Consider the following 18747-nt stretch of genomic DNA (forward strand, 5'->3'; position numbering starts at 1 on the left):
GGAAAGAAATACAGTGCTGTATATGGGGAGTAATTGGTTTGGGGAAAGCTCTTTCTCAGTAATCAGAACTCTTTCTCTGCTTGAAAGAGACTACATTTTATACACTTGCTCATTATCTGTCCCCAGCTAAGGAGGACGTTACATTCACACTAACCTCCAGACTCTAATCTGCCTTTGTACCTCCTTGAGCCGCAAGAGAGCAGATGCGAGCAGAGCGAACTGACAGCAGCAGCTGGGGAGCAAAGGTTTACGGCTCTTTCCATCCCGGGCTGGGAGGCAGGGAGGAGGCCCCCTGGGATTTTTAAAGCATCAAGAAACTGATCCCTTGCCAGAACTGTCCCTTCTGCCTTAAGAAACGTATTAAAAAGAAAAAGAAGGAACACTAACCTATCAAAGTCAATGGCTGCTGGAATGAATAGAAATATGTATCATTATATGTCTAATATTTACATTTATATTAATCTTAGAATGTACTTATTATAATGTATTAATATAGCTTCTATCTGTCCACCAGCTGGAGTATTTATAAGGGGGACTGGATCTAACATAATTCATTAATTTGATTAATTTAATTATCTAGGTTCTATTGTTATGACATGGGCTTCCCAGGTGGTGCAGTGGTAAAGAATCTGCCTACCAGTGCAGAAGAAGCAGGAGACACGGGTTTGATCCCTGGATTGGGAAGATCCCCTGGAGAAGGAAATGGCTACCCACTCCAGTATTCTTGCCTGGGAAATCCCATGCACAGAGGAGACTGGTGGGCTATAGTCCATAAAGTCACAAAGAGTCCAATCCTACTGAGCAACTGAGCACACACATGGTTATAATATAAGGAAAGAAGAAGAAAAGAACTGTGAATTTGAACTCCAGTTGCTGGTCTAAGTGACTCTGCTGTAACCCAATATAAGTGATATGGTTGATAAAGTGGGAAGCCCAATGCTAATTAGCAGGGCAGGACTTGTGGCAAAAGAAAAGGTCAAATATGTGAATAAAAGGTAGAAGTATGCAAATACTGTATTTATTCCGAAATATAGTGTCTAGCCTTTATTATCGGAGAAGGCAATGGCACCCCACTCCAGTACTCTTACCTGGAAAATCCCATGGGTGGAGGAGCCTGGTAGGCTGCAGTCCATGGGGTTGCCAAGAGTCGAACATGACTGAGCGACTTCACTTTCGCTTTTCACTCTCATGCATTGGAGAAGGAGATGGCAACCCACTCCAGTGTTCTTGGCTGGAGAATCCCAGGGACGGGGGAGCCTGGTAGGCTGCAGTCCATGGGGTCGCACAGAGTCGGCCACGACTGAGGCGACTTAGCAGCAGCAGCCTTTATTATAAGCCCTTACAGCTTTTTTTTTTAATGTTACCATAACTCCTGGAAGAAGAAAATAGCTTTGCTATCATGGGTCTGGAAATTATCTAGTCCTCTTTTCCCCCTTTGAAACAGAGGTTTTTAAACTGCATTTTTGATAATGCAAGTTTTCTAAGCAGTGAAGCTATTGCATTAGTGTAGAAAAGACTATGAATGTAGTACATGTCGCTATGTCTCAAGCACAGACTTTTATAGAAAGGACATCTTTTGGCTGGCTAAAATAGGACATAGAAAAAGACACATCCATGGAACAGAGAGGAATAGATTTCTTAAATACATAAATCATCGTTTCTATGTCTAATTGGAAGTTACTGTCCAATGACTTCAGAGTTAGGTCTATTTGGTGGAATGCACTCTGTGATTCAGTGATGCTCGTTACCACCTCCATGTTGCTGACATCAGCCCTGGGCTCAGTTGGCACTTTTGAGTGAATGCTAACTAGCCAACAAGGGGGAGCTACCTAGAAGTGTGCAGGCCTCAGAAACAGAAGTGAAGCCACCCAGGGAGACAACACAGAGTGGGCAGCGAGTGTTGTGAACGTTCCATGAGTAAACATGCTTGCAGTTAAACCACTAACTACAGTTGATTAAGGGCTTCCCGGGTGGCACTAGTAGTAAAAATCCCGCTTGCCAATGCAGGAGACATGAGAGACATGGGTTCAATCCCTGGGTGGGGAAGATCCACTGGAGGAGGGCATGGCAGCCCACTCCAGTATTCTTCCCTGGAGAACTCCATGGAGAGAGGAGCCTGGTGGGTTACAGTCCTTAGGGTCACAAAAAGTTGGAAACATCTAAAGCGAGTTAGCACACATGCACACATGGTTGATTCATTCCCAAAAAGCACAGGCCCTTACTAATCAAAAGATCTTATCCTTCAAACCCGAGTTTAAAATGCTTTCTTCCTTTGCAAAGACTTATGACAGTCTCCCAGGAAGCACGATTGTTCCTTCTCTAGGGCTTCTCTTGTCCTCACAAATCCCTAGCAAATCAGTTACCTTAGTGTCTTCTAATCATGTGTTTGTGCGTTGTTTCCTAGGGGAGGAAGAGATGGGATAGTTTTTGTTTTCATCTTTATATGCCCAGGCCTATCATCACCTCAGTGGCTTGAAAATTTTTTTCTTGTTGGTGAATGCATCAAAAATTCCAAAACTGCTTATCAAAAGCGCCTTGAAACAGATCATAAGGTGGTTGAACACCTGTCTTAAATTCCATAAATATTGATAAAAACAAAGCAGGAATAAAGATTTTTCTGGAACGAACAGAGGAAGATATATTTCAGGGCACTTAGGTCTTTCAGAACCATTTGTGAAGATCACTTCAAATTTTCAGTTAAAAATCCCTTCATCTTCTAAGACTTTGTAAGCTGGATCCTTGCCAGGAGTATCTTTTATGGCTGAGCTCTCAACTGGTGGAAAACAGGATTTATGAATTCTGAGTCTGCTGGTGCTTCTTACATCACTCCCCTCCAGGATTAAAGTTCCTAAAATGTTTATCTGTTATTGGCATTAAGTGTCCACTTTCTCCTGGACAAAGAAATGACTGTACAATGGAACAGTATGCTTAATGAGGAAGAAAGAGTTGGGCTAGAAAGGAAGATGATAATGGACCGGATCTTGCTGAGGAAAGATGCTGCTAAGGTCCAGTGTGTTCTTGGTCCACAGAGAAGAGGGGCTTCTTTAGGCCACTGCCTAACCCAGCTGTAGGTTGCTTTCAATTTGTGTCTTCTTTTCTACAGTATTTTACCATTTAAACTCTCACCTAATTACATTTGAAATACCCAAGACCTTTGGGAAGTGCATTTCCTTCAGGGAACCCGTGTTTGCCATCCTCACAGTTCTGAAAATCTCCCTTGGGTCCTGAATTCTACTTTAATCAGCTAATCTGCTTTCCAGAATTTGCTTTCTGAAGAATTAACCTTTCATCTCACTGTGCTATGAACATTGAACAGGTGAAAAGGAAGCCTTCCTTTGCCAAAGATAATTTTACCATGTTTGATAGCCAGTGGGGCACATTTACAACCAATCAATACAATAGCAGGGAGCAGAAGGGATTCGGAAACAATGGGAGTTATGCTTGCATGATTTAGAATGAGTCACTTTTCTTAATAAAAGTCATTTTTTCCTCCCTCTGAAAGCAACAGCTAACATCTCCTGGAGTTGTAGAAGAAATCTAAACACAAGTGATGCATTCAAGTGGCCCCCAATATGCACAAGCCCCAGGACTTCCCTAGTGGCTCAGTGGTAGAGAATTCATCTGCCAACACAAGAGTTTTGGGTTCAATCCAAGGGTCTGGAAGGTCCCCTGGAGTGGAAAATGGCAACCCACTCCAGTATTCTTGCCTGAAAAATCCCACAGACAGAGGAGCCTGGTGGGCTACAGTCCATGGGGTGGCAAAAGCATCAGACCCAACTTAGCAACTAAACAACAAGAACATGCAGGAGTCCCAGCCAATAAAGACTATCAGAGCCTGTGTCATGTGATCTTTCTTCAGCTGAAGTTACAAGCAGTAACTTCACAACCTTAGTATATCTGATATTTGATTTAGCCTAAAAAGGGGAGCTCCACTGACTCTTTGCCCTCATCCTACCTCAGTCTGGCAGTGAGCTTTGGGAGATGCAGAGACCCCCAATGGGCACCCGCACCAGGTGAAGCCCACTCAGGCCTTCCTGCTTCTGGGCAGCACTTTGTCTCTCAGCTCAGAGCCTGACGAGCCCAGCTCTCAAACCATCCTGTGCTTCCTGGACTTTATGGAGTGTAGAGTGATTGCCTTTTACTGATCATGTGTGTTCCCCTCTGTCACAGGAGGACTGTGTCCAGGGGCCAACGATCCTTGCGTGGAGAAGCCGTGTCCGGGGGACATGCAGTGTGTTGGTTATGAAGCCAGCAGGAGACCGTTCCTCTGCCAGTGTCCACCGGGAAAGCTCGGAGAGTGCTCAGGTGCAGAGTGTGGTGGGATGATGAGGATCTAAATTCATATTCTGCAAGCCCTAGCCCTTGAGTAAATTATGCTGCCCTAGCCCTTCCAGAAGACATTCTGTCTGCATGTAACATTTTCCTTCGGAGTGGACCCCAGCTAGCATCCCCCTCAAATACTTGGAATTTGTTGCCGCTGCAGCCTGTGCTCAGGAAACATGCAATGCCTGTGGGTTCCTTATAGAATGGGAGACCATAGCCTGCGTTTCAGTTGTGTCATGTGGATGCTAAGACTGTGAAATTCTAGAAAATAAATAAAAGGCTGTTGGTTAGGCAGAGGAGTTGGAGTATCTGTCGCATGGCATTTCATGTTCTGAGCCCATACCTCTCAACAGAAAGTGAAGCTGAGCCAGTTCAGTTGACCTTTGTAGGGTAAGCCCAGCCTAGATCAGATAAGACTCCCCACTGCAAATGTACAGCTAACTGCATGTTCCTGAAAGGCGAGGTGATCACCTCTGTGTCTTAAAGAAAAAAAAAAAATCAGTATTCGTGTTATTCCAGTCCAGATGATCCTCCATTTCTGATCATCACTCAGTTTCAATACTTCTCTTGATTCATATATGTTCTACCATTTCTTTCCTCTAAAAAGAGTAATGTTCACTTTTGTTACCAACAGAACCCTTTTTAGTAGAGGATGTATTACAGATATAGGCATGCTGATACCAGTTTTAGAATCCAAGAAATATTTATTGAGTGATGATTATAATAGCAATTACAATGGGAATAAAAAATTATATCTAGTATGTGAAAGGCACTTGCTAAGCACTGGGTTCTGAAAACTCAGGCTTTGCAAAGACAAGCACTATTCTTAAAAATGGAAGCCAAAGCTCTTTCAGAGTTGACTTCAAGAACAGAGCTGTCCCTGAGTCCACATACTTGCTTTTGAAGTCTTCTAAGGCTCTAAGACACTTATGCTGCCCCACCCGCAACGCGCCTGCTGTATGCACCGCAGCTGGGTCTGCAGGGTGACAGTAGGGTACTTTTCCTAGCTTCACATGCCCCTTTTTGCCCATCTCCCTTCTCCTTTCTATATGGAAAATTCTTCATTGTCCACGATTATCATCCATTTTGGTGTATTTCCACACTTTCACCCCAGTGAGACAGCTTTTCAGCCATTACTTTGCTTCTTAAAACATCAGTGGACGGCAGTAAAGAAAAAAAAAGAGAGAGAGAATGAACTCCGAATTGGATGATATGGGTAGCTACTAAACATTCTAGGCAGGGGAGCCTGAAATTCATGGTCAAAGGTAGAGCTGTGACTGCACAAACCTTGAACTTCCTTTGTATCATTGCCTTTTTCAACATTTGTGCAAATGACCTAAGTTCGCTGTTCAGCATCAGGATACTTGGGGAATGTAGATATTCTTTGAAAATGGTTTATCTTTCCCTTGTTTCATGGAAGTGAAAGTTTTCAAGCGTCTAAGTGGTGTGGGTGGGCATGAAGGAATATTTTTTTTAAATGCTAATTTTAGAAAGCAGGAATTGGGAGTTTAGTGACTCTAGGAAAATTCAGGTTAGAGAACATACCAAGTTGCCCTTGACATGAGAGAACTCAGATTTGGGGCATCTGACTAGTTAAATATATATTTTTTTTACTTTGAAATTGGAATGTGACCCAAAATGGAGAACCAGATTTTAATCCAAAATCGTTTGTCCTCAATGCCTTTGCCAACTTCCCACGGTCTTTAATCAACTTGATTGGTAGTTGTTCTGTGATTCCATGGGTCCCTTCTGGTGTCTGGATGTTCAAAGTATCTATATCTCCTCATCATGGTCTTTTCAGGACACACTTCTCTCAGCTTTGCCGGAAACAGTTACATCAAATACCGGCTTTCTGAAAACAGCAAAGAAGAAGACTTTAAACTGGCCCTGCGTCTGCGGACCCTGCAAAGCAATGGGATTATAATGTACACCAGAGCAAACCCCTGCATCATACTGAAGGTAATTAAAATGGGTTATCTTTTCCCGCAGTCAGTTCTCATGTTAGTATTTTGGCTCTTGGTTTGGAGTCTGAAATCGTTTTGTCTTTTAAGTTCAGAAACCAGAAGCTGAGTTTAGGGCCGGAGAGCAGCAGCAAAACTGGGAAGTGTGCCAATACCCCATTTCCTTTTGTGCATTCAGCTTCAGAATTGCCTCTTTGGAGACTGGGGTACCTCTCTCTAGAGTGGGTTCAAGGGCCGACCTCCTTTGAGCTGTAATCACTCAACAGTTCATTAGAGTGTTTCCTAATCAATTCCACAGCAGGGGTGGTCTTTCCAAAGGGTGACTGTATCCTCTTATACCACATGGGTCTATCCCCAGTGACCCCTGAAGGTCACTTCTATTCTTTCCCTGGAAGGACACTGGAGATCTGGGGTATAGAATATTCCATATGTCCTCTTCTGGCCCAAGTAGCCTAATTTTTAAATCATTCCCAGCCTCAGAAACTCTCCAAAGGCACTAGATTTCCTTTAGAGCAAGTCTGGCATTTGTATTCACATCAGAACCTCTGATGCCTTCATAAAAACAACAGCAGCAGTAATACTAACAGCTTTACATGCCTCATTTGGTTTGTGTTATGAAGTTAATATAATAAATGTGATTTATTTACATATATATACTCAGTCATGTACAATTCTTTGCAACCCCATAGACTGTATAGCCCACCAGGCTCCTCTGTCCATGGGAGTCTCCAGGCAAGAACACTGGAGTGGGTTGCCACTTACAGGGGATCGTCCTGACCCAGGGATTGAACCCGAGTCTCTTGTGTCTCCTGCATTGGCAGGCAGCCCACTAGTGCCATCTGGGATCCCATATGCAGACCCAAGAGACCCAAGTTCGATCTTCGGGTTGGGAAGATCCCCTGGAGGAGAGCCTGGCAACCCACTCCAGTATTCTTGCCTGGGAAATCCCTGGACAGAGGAGCTTGGTGGGCTACAGTCCATGGGGTTGCAAAGAGTCAGACATGAGAGGTTCAGAAAAGTTAGATTACTTACAAGGTTGTACGGCTACAGCGTGCCAAGCCTGGCCCCACCTCCAGTCTCGCTCACATCACGCTTTCCATCCCCACGCTGTCCCCAGCTTTCAGTGTTGTTACGACAACTCATTCCATCCAAAACCACGTGGGCTTCTATAGACAAGACTAAGCCTTCCGGATGGGAGGGGAGGGGGGCCTAGGAGGGAGCCATGTTTAATGGAACACTGTTTTCCTTTGGACCTGCACTCAGAGGTGGGTGGCATCTGTCCAACAGGACCCGCTCATCCACGGGGAAATGGCAGGTGGTTTTCTCCTTCCTGCTGCTCTGTCACTCGGCTTAACAGGGATTGTGGTGGGCCGTGTTAGCTCCTGTGCTTTGGCTGTTTGTTAGGTCCCACCCACGTTGATTAGATGACTCAGGCTTTAATCCTGGAGGGAGGAAAGCATGTAGAACAGGAGGAGATGCGACGGCCCCTCCCGCCACACAGACTTCATACACCTGCTTCTGGAACTCCAGGCTCTGTGCGGAGGGAGTGAGCCGCGAGCTGGAGTTTAAAGTTGGCCACTTTCGTGAGGAATCTCCCGCTACCCTGACTCACTCAAATCAGAGAATAAGTTCATCCCCATTAGGAAAACAGTGTTTTCAAAAGAAAAAAGGGACTTCCCTGGTGGCCCAGCGGTCAGGCTCCCACACTTACCGTGTAGTGTTAGGATTCAGTCCTTGGTTGGCAATGAAGATCCTGCATGCCACAGGGCCAAAAAATAAAAATAAAAAATAAGAAAGTATACCAATTAGAAAAGTTTTGGACAGATTTATTTTTTAAAAAAGAGAGAGAGAAACACTCAGCACTCAGGATGCACAGTTTTAGAAAACAGTGAATTCAAATCAGATCTTCATGATGGAAGATGATAAATTCAAAAACCTAAGTGCTGTCTTTTTAACCTCCTGGCTACTGAAGCAAGCTTCCTAGCATCCTTAGCTCACTTTCTTTTTTTTTTAATTTTATTTTTTAAATTTATTTATTCATTTTAAGGGGAGGATAGTTACTTTACAATATTGCGATGGTTTCCACCATACATCGATATGAGTCAGCTGTAGGTATACATGTGTCCCCACCATCCTAAACATCCCTGAGAAGCAGGCTTGTATGATTACTGGGAAGGCTCATGTAGAGGTCACAGCTCCAGGGGTCCTGCTCGGGTGTCACTGACCTTCCCCTCTCTCCTTCCATCTTTAACAGGACTGTCAGCTGCTGAACATCCTTAGGAAGCAAATACTTTCTATTAGCAATTCTTTTAAATAGCATTAAATTTGAGAGAGAACAAAAATATGGGATATGAATAGCTTGATCCTAAAACGGAACGTGTCATTTGATACTTCACTGGTAAACGTCTAAAATGTGCAGAACCCTAGGGATGGGAAAGAAGAATAATTCAACCTTTTACATGGCTCTAGCTCCTAAGGTATATTGTATTTCATGAAACAAGTGTGTTTCTGAGAGTTGTGTAAATTGAATCTCTATAAATGGAATTCTAATAAACCAGGGATGCTTGCTATTTGAAGGAACCCTTCCATTAATCCCTTTGTGATGTGAATAGTCACCCCTGCCCCAATCTGTCTGTTGGGTAAGTTTGCTTTTCATATGTTGGCTTTGCCCAAAGCAGGACACAGCTGTACTAAACTACTGCGGATACTCCCCTGCAGTCGCCAGGAATATCCACTTAGGGGATTTGAATCTGTTTGCTTAACATTTTCAGCCTCATGCAAGATTTAATTTCATTGGCTCTAGGTTCAGTGTGTGCCTTGTACTTTGGTTCAATGACTACACTGCAGTGTTTTGTTTAAATCGCACCTCTTGGTTGTTTATATTTTCCCAGCTAAAGCACATTCTCTAAAAAGTACTTAAGATGACCTGCAAGGTAGAGGGTACCCCTCGAAGACAGTTGAAGAATTGCATGGAGACCTCAGGAAATGAACATGCTCATGGACAAGGAGGCGTTCATCCTTCTGTTTACGATTGATACTTTGTCACTTCCAAAAGAGATTCCAGGCTCACTGTAAAAACTCAGAAGTGATAAAATCAAAGCACCATTAAGATGAAAACAGGGATAGGTGAATTAGGGGAAGGGGATCAGGAGGGACAGATTTCTGGTTATAATAAGCCATGAGGATGTAATATACAGCATAGGGAATGTGGTCAATAATACTGTAATAACTTTGTACGGCGACAGATAGTAGCCAGACTCAACACTGATGATCATTTTGTAATGTATAAGAATATTGATTCACCATGTGGCACACCTGAAACTAATATAATAAGTTAATTATACTTGAACTTTTAAAAAGATAAAAAACAAAAGGCTAACACTCAACTAGTAAAAAGGGATGAACAGACCATTGAAAAATCTAGACCAGGGATTCGTTGAACACAGACCATAGCTCTGAATTTCCTGGCAGCCAGTCATGATGAAAATGGTGGGATAGGTTCCGTGGCTCTCCTCAAACCTATAAAAGAAACATGTTGGATCACTAGGAGAGATTCCCAAGACACAAGTAATATTTTTCCCTATGTTAGTCTTTCAGGTCCAATATTATAGCAAAAGTACAAGCAGTACTTGCTCATTAGTGTATGTGCTAAGTCTCTTCCATGGTGTCCAACTCTGTGACCCCGTGGACTGTAGCCTGCCAGGCTCCTCTGTCCATGGAATTCTCCAGGCAAGAATACTGGAGTGGGTTCCCATTTCCTTCTCCAGGGGATCTTCCCTACCCAGGGATCGAACCTGAATCTCCTGCACTGCGGGAAGGTTCTTTACCATCTGAGCCACCAGGGAAGCCCAGATAACTGCTTTACCATGTTGTGTGTATTCTGCTGTACAATGTGAATAGTGTGTGTATACCTGTATCCTCACTCTTGAACCTCCCTTCCATCCTGCCATCCCTCTAGGTCATTACAGAGCACCAGACTAAGCTCCCTGTGCTTTACAGCAGTTTCCATGTATTTTTGTTCTCACTCTCTTGTGCACACGTGTGAGTGCCTACTTTTTCACCTCTAAGAAAACTGAGGTTCAGAGAGCATCAGTGACTTGCCTTAACTAATCAGTAGTTGACCTGGCCTCTGGCAGTGGCAGGCAGATCAGGAGTACTGCACTGTTTATCAAAAGAAGAGATTCAGAGGACTGAGATTTATTCATTGTGTATTCATTAAAACTATATTTTTTGAGCATCTACTGTATGTTGTTGTTGTTCAGTCACTAAGTGATGTCCAATTTTTTGCAACTCCATGGACTGCAGCACACCAGGCTTCCCTGTCCTTCACCATCTCCTGGCGTTTGCTCAAGTTCATGTCCATTGAGTCAGTGATGCCATCGAACCATCCCATCCTCTGTCACCCTCTTCTTTTGTCTTCAGTCTTTCCCAGCACCAAGGTCTTTCACAGTGAGTTGGCTATTTGCATCAAGTGGCCAAAGATTAGAGCTTCAGCTTCAGCATCAGTCCTTCCAATGAATATTCAGGGTTGATATCCTTTGGGACTGACTGGTGTAATCTCCTTGCAGTCCAAGGGACTTTCAAGAATTTTCTCAGGCAAAACAATTTGAAAGCATCGATTCTTCAGCACTCAACCTTCTTTATGGTCCAACTCTCACATCCATACATGACTACTGGAAAAACGATAGCTTTGACTATACAGATGTTTGTCAGCAAAGTGATGTCTCTGCTTTATAATACTCTGTCTAGGTTTTTATAGCTTTTCTTCCAGGGAGCAAGTGTCTTCTAAGCTCATGGCTGCAGTCACTGTTCACAGTGATTTTGGAGACTTGGAGTCCAAGAAAATAAAATCTGTCACTGTTTTCCACGTTTTCCACTTCTATTTGCCATGAAATGATGGGCCCAGGTGCCATGATCTTAGTTTTATGAATGTTGAGTTTTAAACCAACTTTTTCACTCTCCTCTTTCACCCTCACCAAGAGGCTCTTTAGTTCCTCTTCACTTTCTGCCACTAAATTAGTATCACCTGCATATCTGAGGTTGTTGATATTTCTCCCAGCAACCTTGATTCCAGCTGGTGCTTCATCCAACCTGGCATTTCGCATGATGTACTCTGCATATAACAGGGTGACAATTTTGAACCAGTCTGTTATTCCACATAAGGTTCTAACAGTTGCTTCTTGACCTGTATACAAGCTCCTCAGGAGACAAGTAAGTTGGTCTGGTATTTCCTTCTCTTTAAGAATTTCCCACAGTTTGTTGTGATCCACATAGTCAAAGGTTTTTGTATAGTCAATGAAGCAGATGTTCTTCTGGAACTCCCTTGTTTTCTTTGTGATCCAACAAATGTTGACAGTTTGATCTTTGGTTCCTCTCCCTTTTCTAAACCCAGCTTGTACATCTGGAAATTCTAAGTTCACGTAGCTTGAGCATAACCAACTAACATGTGAAATGAATGCAATTGTTCAGTACTTTGAACATTCTTTGGAACTGCCCTTCTTTGGGATTGGAATGAAAACTGACATTTTCCAGTCCTCTGGGCACTGCTGAGTTTCCCAAATTTCCTGGCATATTGAGTACAGCACTCAACAGCATCATCTTTTAGGATTTGAAATAGCTTAGCTGGAATTCCATCAGCTCCACTGGCTTTGTTCATAGTGATGCTTCCTAAGGCCCACTTGACTTTGCATCCAGGATGTCTGGCTCTAGGTAAGTGATCACACCATCGTGGTTATCCATGTCATTAAGACCTTTTTGTGCAGTTTTGTGTATTCTTGCCACCTCTTCTTAATCCCTTCTGCCTCTACTAGAACCTTACCTTTATTGTGTCCATCCTACTGTATGCCAGATAGCTACTAATGGGCATCTTAAAAATAGGTTTCGAAACATTCCCTTTCAAAGAGTATCTGTAACCTTCTTACAAGTTCATGATGATGTGCACTTCCAGAGCCACACAGTCTGAAGCAGTAGACTTTGCACTGTAATTTATACTTTCTTACTCAAAATCCTGCTTTCTTACAAGGTGACTTACAGCTCTGATAATTTGTCTCCCTAACCCCAAGCCACTGAAGATTGAAGTTAAAGCACATCGCTGATTTCAGACAACCCTGAATACCTGCACCTTTTGTAACATTATGCTTTAATTGAACATGTTGCCTGCCTGTCTCCACTTCTCCACCCCGACAAACGCACACCATTTCAGATCCTTGCTGTAGACTTTTCTTACAATTTCTTGTATACTTCAGTTTCTGTTAAACTAACTTGCCCTCTGTTTTGAAGAAGCTTTGTCCTCTTAAAAGAGAGATTCTTTAAAACAGGATAAACCCCATTCTGAAGACAGAAAAACTAAATATGATCAGAGTATAATTTTCCAAGGTGAGAGGACTCAGATATGAAAGCATTCTCTCCTCCTCTTGGCATAATATACTTGTAAAATAGCCAGATATTGACTTTTTACAAGGTAGCTTTTGGTATCAGCATTCTAGTTTGTCATCTGCTGCTGCTGCTGCTAAGTCACTTCAGTCGTGTCCGACTCTGTGTGACCGCATAGACAGCAGCCCACCAGGCTCCCCCATCCCTGGGATTCTCCAGGCAAGAATATCTAGACAAGGCTTAAAATTCCAAACTCCTAGAATTTAGAAGGTATGAGTCACTTTTGTTTTCAAAAGCTGGGGGTCCTGTAGGTGTCTGGTTTCTATTCACTCATCTGTGTTGTTGCTGTTATTTTTTTCAACAGGAAAAACAAAACAGTAAGCTTAACCATACACTGTATTACCAAGGGATAATTTTGTCTTCCTTAGTGATAGAACATCTATGTATGTGACTACATCAGAGCCACATAAGTTCTCCTGGATGAATTTATAACTTATTATCCCAAGAGATGGGGGTTAGGGTTAGGGAGGGGAATGTACCAAGTAATATATTAATTAAATACACCCTTTTACAAAACCTTAAATGAATTGCACCCTCACCCCAAGATTTTCCTTGATAGACTGGGGACCCCTATAGACTCTACAGCCACTGAACACTACAACAGATGGACTGTGCCAGCGGCAGGTAGTCCCCAAAGTCACATTTGATCGTTCTATTACTGACATTGAAATAAAAATATGGATATTATCCAGGAGTTGTCACTGAGCAAGTATTCTGGCATGATTTACAATATTCATTCAGTACATTTTGTTGAACAATGACCAAAAAAATGACAAAAACAACAGCATAGATTACACATGAATGATCTCTGAAAATAAAAATTTGTCTCCAGTCTTTTTGCCTGCATACATTTGTATTACTAGCACAGGATGTATGTACTGTGTACAAGGTGGCTGACAATTCTGTAATGGACTCATTCTCCTTGTAAAATAAGCCACAGCAGTTCCCTTTGCTTTCTCTATGCTGCTAAGTCACTTCAGTCATGTCCAACTCTGTGCAACCCCATAGATGGCAGGCAGCCCACCAGGCTCCCCCGTCCCTGGGATTCTCCAGGCAAGAACACTGGAGTGGGTTGCCATTTCCTTCTCCAATGCAAGAAAGTGAAAAGTGAAAGTGAAGTCGTTCAGTCATGTCCGACTCTTCGAGACCCAATGGACTGCAGCCCACCAGGCTCCTCCATCCGTGGGATTCTCCAGGCGAGAGTACTGGAGTGGGGTGCCATTGCTATAAGGGGTCTTAAACCCAGAGCTTGCCTGGTGGTTCAGACAGTAAAGAATATGCCTACAATATGGGAGACCTGGGTTTAATCCCTGGGTTGGGAAGATCCCTGGTGAGGGGAATGGCAACCCACTCCAGTATTCTGGCCTGGAGAATCCCATGGACAGAGGAGCCTGGCAGGCTACAGTACATGGGGTTGCAAAGAGTCAGACACGACTGAAAAACTAACACTTTCACTTTTCAAACCCAGATGCCAACCAGTTCCCTCTAGGGAACCTGTGTGATACATGACAAAGCTGGAATTTGATTTCTCATTCCTAAATTCCCAAGGCTCTGCCTGGTTCACAGAGCCTCCTGCCTTTCATATACACATATTATGTGGCATAAACTTTATATGTAGGAAGAAAGGATGCCAATGAGTTTATAGAGTCTCAGTGGCAGAAGTGAGAGTCCCTAGGAATTAGTTGCCTGCAAAAAATGCTGAGGCATAGAAAAGTATCCCATTTGTGAGGGTGAGTGCTGTTGTACCTGTCCCTAACAGGTCTGTCAGGAGCCAAATGCAGAAGTGAGAGTCCCTAGGAATTAGTTGCCTGCAAAAAATGCTGAGGCATAGAAAAGTATCCCATTTGTGAGGGTGAGTGCTGTTGTACCTGTCCCTAACAGGTCTGTCAGGAGCCAAATGCATCTTGGAAAGATGGATTCAGGTTATTTCTGTGACACTGTTACCTCCCTGGCACCAGTGCCCTGAGCACCCCCATGCCTTCCCCTCTGTCCATTTACCTTTATCTCTCTACAAGCTCCTGCTCTCTCCCCAAGTCCTGGCACAAGACTGCGTGTGTCGGCAGATCCTAGGTGAAAGCTGGCTGCCCTAGCGTGACTCAGAGGCTGGCCTCCACAGGCTTCTTCTGCTGGTTCACAAAGGACAGAACCGTAGCTTCTGTTTCATGCTTTCTGGCCGTGAATCCCTCTTGGCCCAACACTGACTTGTTGACGAGACAGTGCTCTGGCCTTCATTCCCTGGATCCTCACACCATCTCGCATCTCTGAGAAATGCACATGAGGGTGGGTGACAGAGGAAAGGCCAGCCTGTCTCCTCCGCAGCAGCTGATCCTGGATCTCCCTGGAGGACTGGGATCAGCCCAGCAGCATTCAGCCCACTGGTATCCTCCAGTAGCACATGTCCCTGAGTTTGCTGTCCTTTTGGAGTTAGCCTGCTCGGGGCGGGGGAGCCCTGGGTGCCTTCCCTCACCAGGGCAACAGAAACAGCAGGCGGTTCTCTGTAGCTGACCCCAGACCAGGGGCTGGGAGTATCTGCAAGGTGTGCACAGCGAGCCAGATCCTTCTGGAGCTCCTGAGGTCATGAAATACACATCCATTCTTTTCTTCTTAAATTTTTTATTTTGTATTGAGACACAGCTGATTAACAGTGTTGTTATAGTTTCAGGTGAACAGCGAAGAGACTCAGCCATATAGTCTCCCCCAAACCCCCTTCCCATCCAGGCTGCCACAAAACATTGAGCAGAATTCCCTGTGCTGTACAGTAGGTCCTTGTTGGTTATCCCTTTTTAATGTAGCAGTGAAGATACATATGTTCCTAGCAACTGGCCAAGCCCTGAGGACTTTATAAGATAATCTTAACCTAAATGATGAATAGCAACCCTGAAGAACTGTTGTAAGGAGATGGCTAGCATTTAATAAGAGAGTTTTTAAACCTTATACATGCATGAAGCTGGAAAGTAAGACATCTGCGTGGCCTCCTTCACCCCCTACAGCACAGTCACACAGATTTCCTTGGGGCATATACATGTGTTTCTGGGCTTATTTGACTCATGGCCGTGTCCCCACTCAAACAGAAGCCCGGGAGGACAGAGGTGACAACTCTGCTCAGTGGCCCTCACAGGCACTGCCACTCTGCTTGGCACACAGTAGGTGTTCAATAAATATTTGTAAATGAATATTAATGAGTTCACAGAAACTCACTCTGTGCTGGTCATAGTTTGGAAGGGCGCACAGAATAAACGAACCCCCTAAACAGAAAACTGCAGTGAATTTTTAAAGGATGAAATGGACACAATAGGAATATTCTGAAATATTAGTGTGGATTTCTGAACCTGCACTCCTATTGCTAATTACAAGACAATTTGTGAAATCTCAGGTATGCATCTGCATGGCATATAATGAGGAGAAAGCGAGATTATTAAAAACCAAACCATAGCAGATTTGTGAGTGGATCAAAAGCCCAGTTGGGAATGGGGGTTGGGAACGGGGTGCCCAGGAGTCCATGGCCAGATATATGTTGAAAAGCGCCCCGGTATTCATTCCGCACAGATCGTGGACGGCAGGCTGTGGTTTCAGCTGGACTGCGGCAGCGGCCCCGGCATCCTGGGCATCTCGGGCCGTGCAGTCAACGACGGGAGCTGGCACTCGGTCTTCCTGGAGCTCAACCGGAACTTCACCAGCCTGGCCCTGGACGACAGCTACGTGGAGCGCCGCCGGGCGCCCCTCTACTACCAGACACTGGGCGCCGACAGCACCATCTACTTCGGGGCCCTGGTGCAGGCGGACAGCATCCGCAGCCTGACCGACGCGCGGGTCACGCAGGTGCTGAGCGGCTTCCAGGGCTGCCTGGACTCCGTGGTGCTGAATAACAACGAGCTGCCGCTGCAGAACAAGCGCAGCAGCTTCGCCGAGGTGGTGGGCCTGACCGAGCTGAAGCTGGGCTGCGTGCTCTACCCCGACGCCTGCGAGCGCGGGCCCTGCCAGCACGGAGGCAGCTGCGCCAGCCTGGCTTCCGGAGGTGAGCGCCCTGGGCTCCCGCCAATGGGGGGAAGGGGGATGGGAGGGATAGGGGGCGAGATGGTGAGGGGAGGCAGACCTGCCGGACTTCTCTCTCAAGCATCACCAACCCGAGTGCTCTCCCAGAGAGGTGGATTTCGTACTGGCTCAGCCTCTTAACCCCCTGATGGAAGTTGGCAATTACAGGAGCCAGTCGCTTTGCAGAATCCCAAGGGCCCAGAAGGCCAGCTGCAGGGGCCTGCAAGGTGCTGTCTGGTGTCCTCTCCCCACCCTCTCCACACCTTCCCAGGTCTCAGCCGCCCAGAGGAACAGGATGCCCTTTGAAGTATCTGCCCCCTTTGGACCACTTGCATGTAACTGCAGAAAGACTGGTAACAATCTGAGTCGTAATGACCACGCACTACCCTTTCACAGGCAGACAGGGGACTTTACTAGAAGCTAAAGGGCACCTGAGGGTGAATACACCACCCTAGAAACAGAAGTGTAGAGGAGATGTTTTGGAGGAAGCTTTTAAAATGTGTGTATTACAAATAAGCCTAGTGCAACTCCAAAAGAACAAGGAGAAGGCAATTTACATGAACTATCAAGACAGTCGATGAGAGCAATGATGCTTTACCCCAGTACAATTTTCCCCAGAGATCATGAAGAGGACAGAATGGAGTAGGCAAAAAAAGAGGGGGAGAGGCAGGGATGGTGTGGATTTAAAGAGGGTTTCTGTTGTATGAGGGGAAAGCTAAGACTCTTTCAGTCAAGGAGTCTGAAGATGAAAGAATCCCTGACTTTACTCAGATGCAGGATCTGAGTTAACGTAAACTAGGTCAGGCTCTCCTGGCTGAAGGCTTTGCCATCTGATTCCACTTGAGGCCTTCTGTGGAATCTCTCAGTGGGAGTGTGATTAGCAAATTTAAACCTTCCTCACAAATCACATAGAGATTTTGCTGTGTACATTACCATCTACTGTTGGTGAAGCCCAACTCCAAATTTAGACTCCATTTTATTATTAGAATGTTGCGAACTGCCCATGAAATGATGTGCTACTGAAACATGGACACCGAAGTTATTTAGGCTTGCATATGTTACTGCTGCAACGAGGGCCAGTTGCCCTGGGGGGAGATTTCTGCTGTCTCGATTTAAGAAATCTATTTGCTTTTTTTTACTGTCTCAGCAGTATATGTAAATAAAGGGTGGTTACGGTGCCATAATTCTCAAATGATGGGCAGTAACTATACTTCAGTGGTTCTATAAAGCAGCCTATTATGACAAGTCATGGCCAGTTTTTCACCAGCCAAAACAATTCTGTTAGTGTGAGCTATCCACGATATATAAAGGGAGCATATAATTAAATTGGGTTGAAATAGAACACCACTCCATGTCAAATACTAGGTCCACAGCCACAAATTGTAACATACATTTAACAGTGGCAGGATGTTGTTTTGCTGGCAAAGCTATGGGTTTCCACAATGGGTTAGCATGAAAATAATAATAATCACTGTGTTAAGGAAAAAGACTAAGGGAGCTTGTTTTTTCTTCAGTGTATATTTTAATTTTGTTGTTGTTCAGTTGCTAAGTCATGTCTGACTCTTTGCCAGTCCATGGACTGCAGCATCCCAGGCTTCCCTGTCCTTCACTATCTCCCAGAGTTTGCTCAAACTCACGTCCATTGAGTTGGTGATGCCATCCAACCATCTCATCCTCTGTCACCCCCTTGTCCTCCCACCTTCAATCTTTCCCAGCATCAGGGTCTTTTCAAATGAGTCAGTTTTTCACATCAGGTGCCCAAAGTATTGGAGCTTCAACTTCAGCATCAGTCCTTCCAATGAATATTCAGGACTGATTTCCTTTAGAATTAACTGCTTGGATCTCCTTGCAGTCCAAGGGACTTTCAAGACTCTTCTCCAGCACCACAATTCAAAAGCATCAATTCTTCACGGCTCATCCTTCTCTAATTACCATAAAAATCCCTGAACTAAGTCTTCAGTGCAGGTATGTTCATTAAATATCTATGACCCCCATCAGA

The 18747-nt window shown here is 44.5% G+C and overlaps 1 protein-coding gene across 1 annotated transcript in view; it reads left to right on the plus strand.

The window, feature by feature from the left end:
* FAT3 (FAT atypical cadherin 3) overlaps window positions 1-18747 on the plus strand; it is a 694359-nt gene that overhangs the window by 649310 nt on the left and 26302 nt on the right. The window contains exons 21-23 of the mRNA XM_055581629.1: window positions 4171-4305; window positions 6125-6282; window positions 16263-16731. Coding sequence (XP_055437604.1) covers window positions 4171-4305; window positions 6125-6282; window positions 16263-16731 — 762 coding nt within the window. The remainder of the gene's footprint in view (window positions 1-4170; window positions 4306-6124; window positions 6283-16262; window positions 16732-18747) is intronic.

This window comes from Bubalus kerabau, chromosome 5 (assembly GCF_029407905.1).
Source record: "Bubalus kerabau isolate K-KA32 ecotype Philippines breed swamp buffalo chromosome 5, PCC_UOA_SB_1v2, whole genome shotgun sequence".
In the NCBI taxonomy this organism is placed as follows: Eukaryota; Metazoa; Chordata; class Mammalia; order Artiodactyla; family Bovidae; genus Bubalus; species Bubalus kerabau.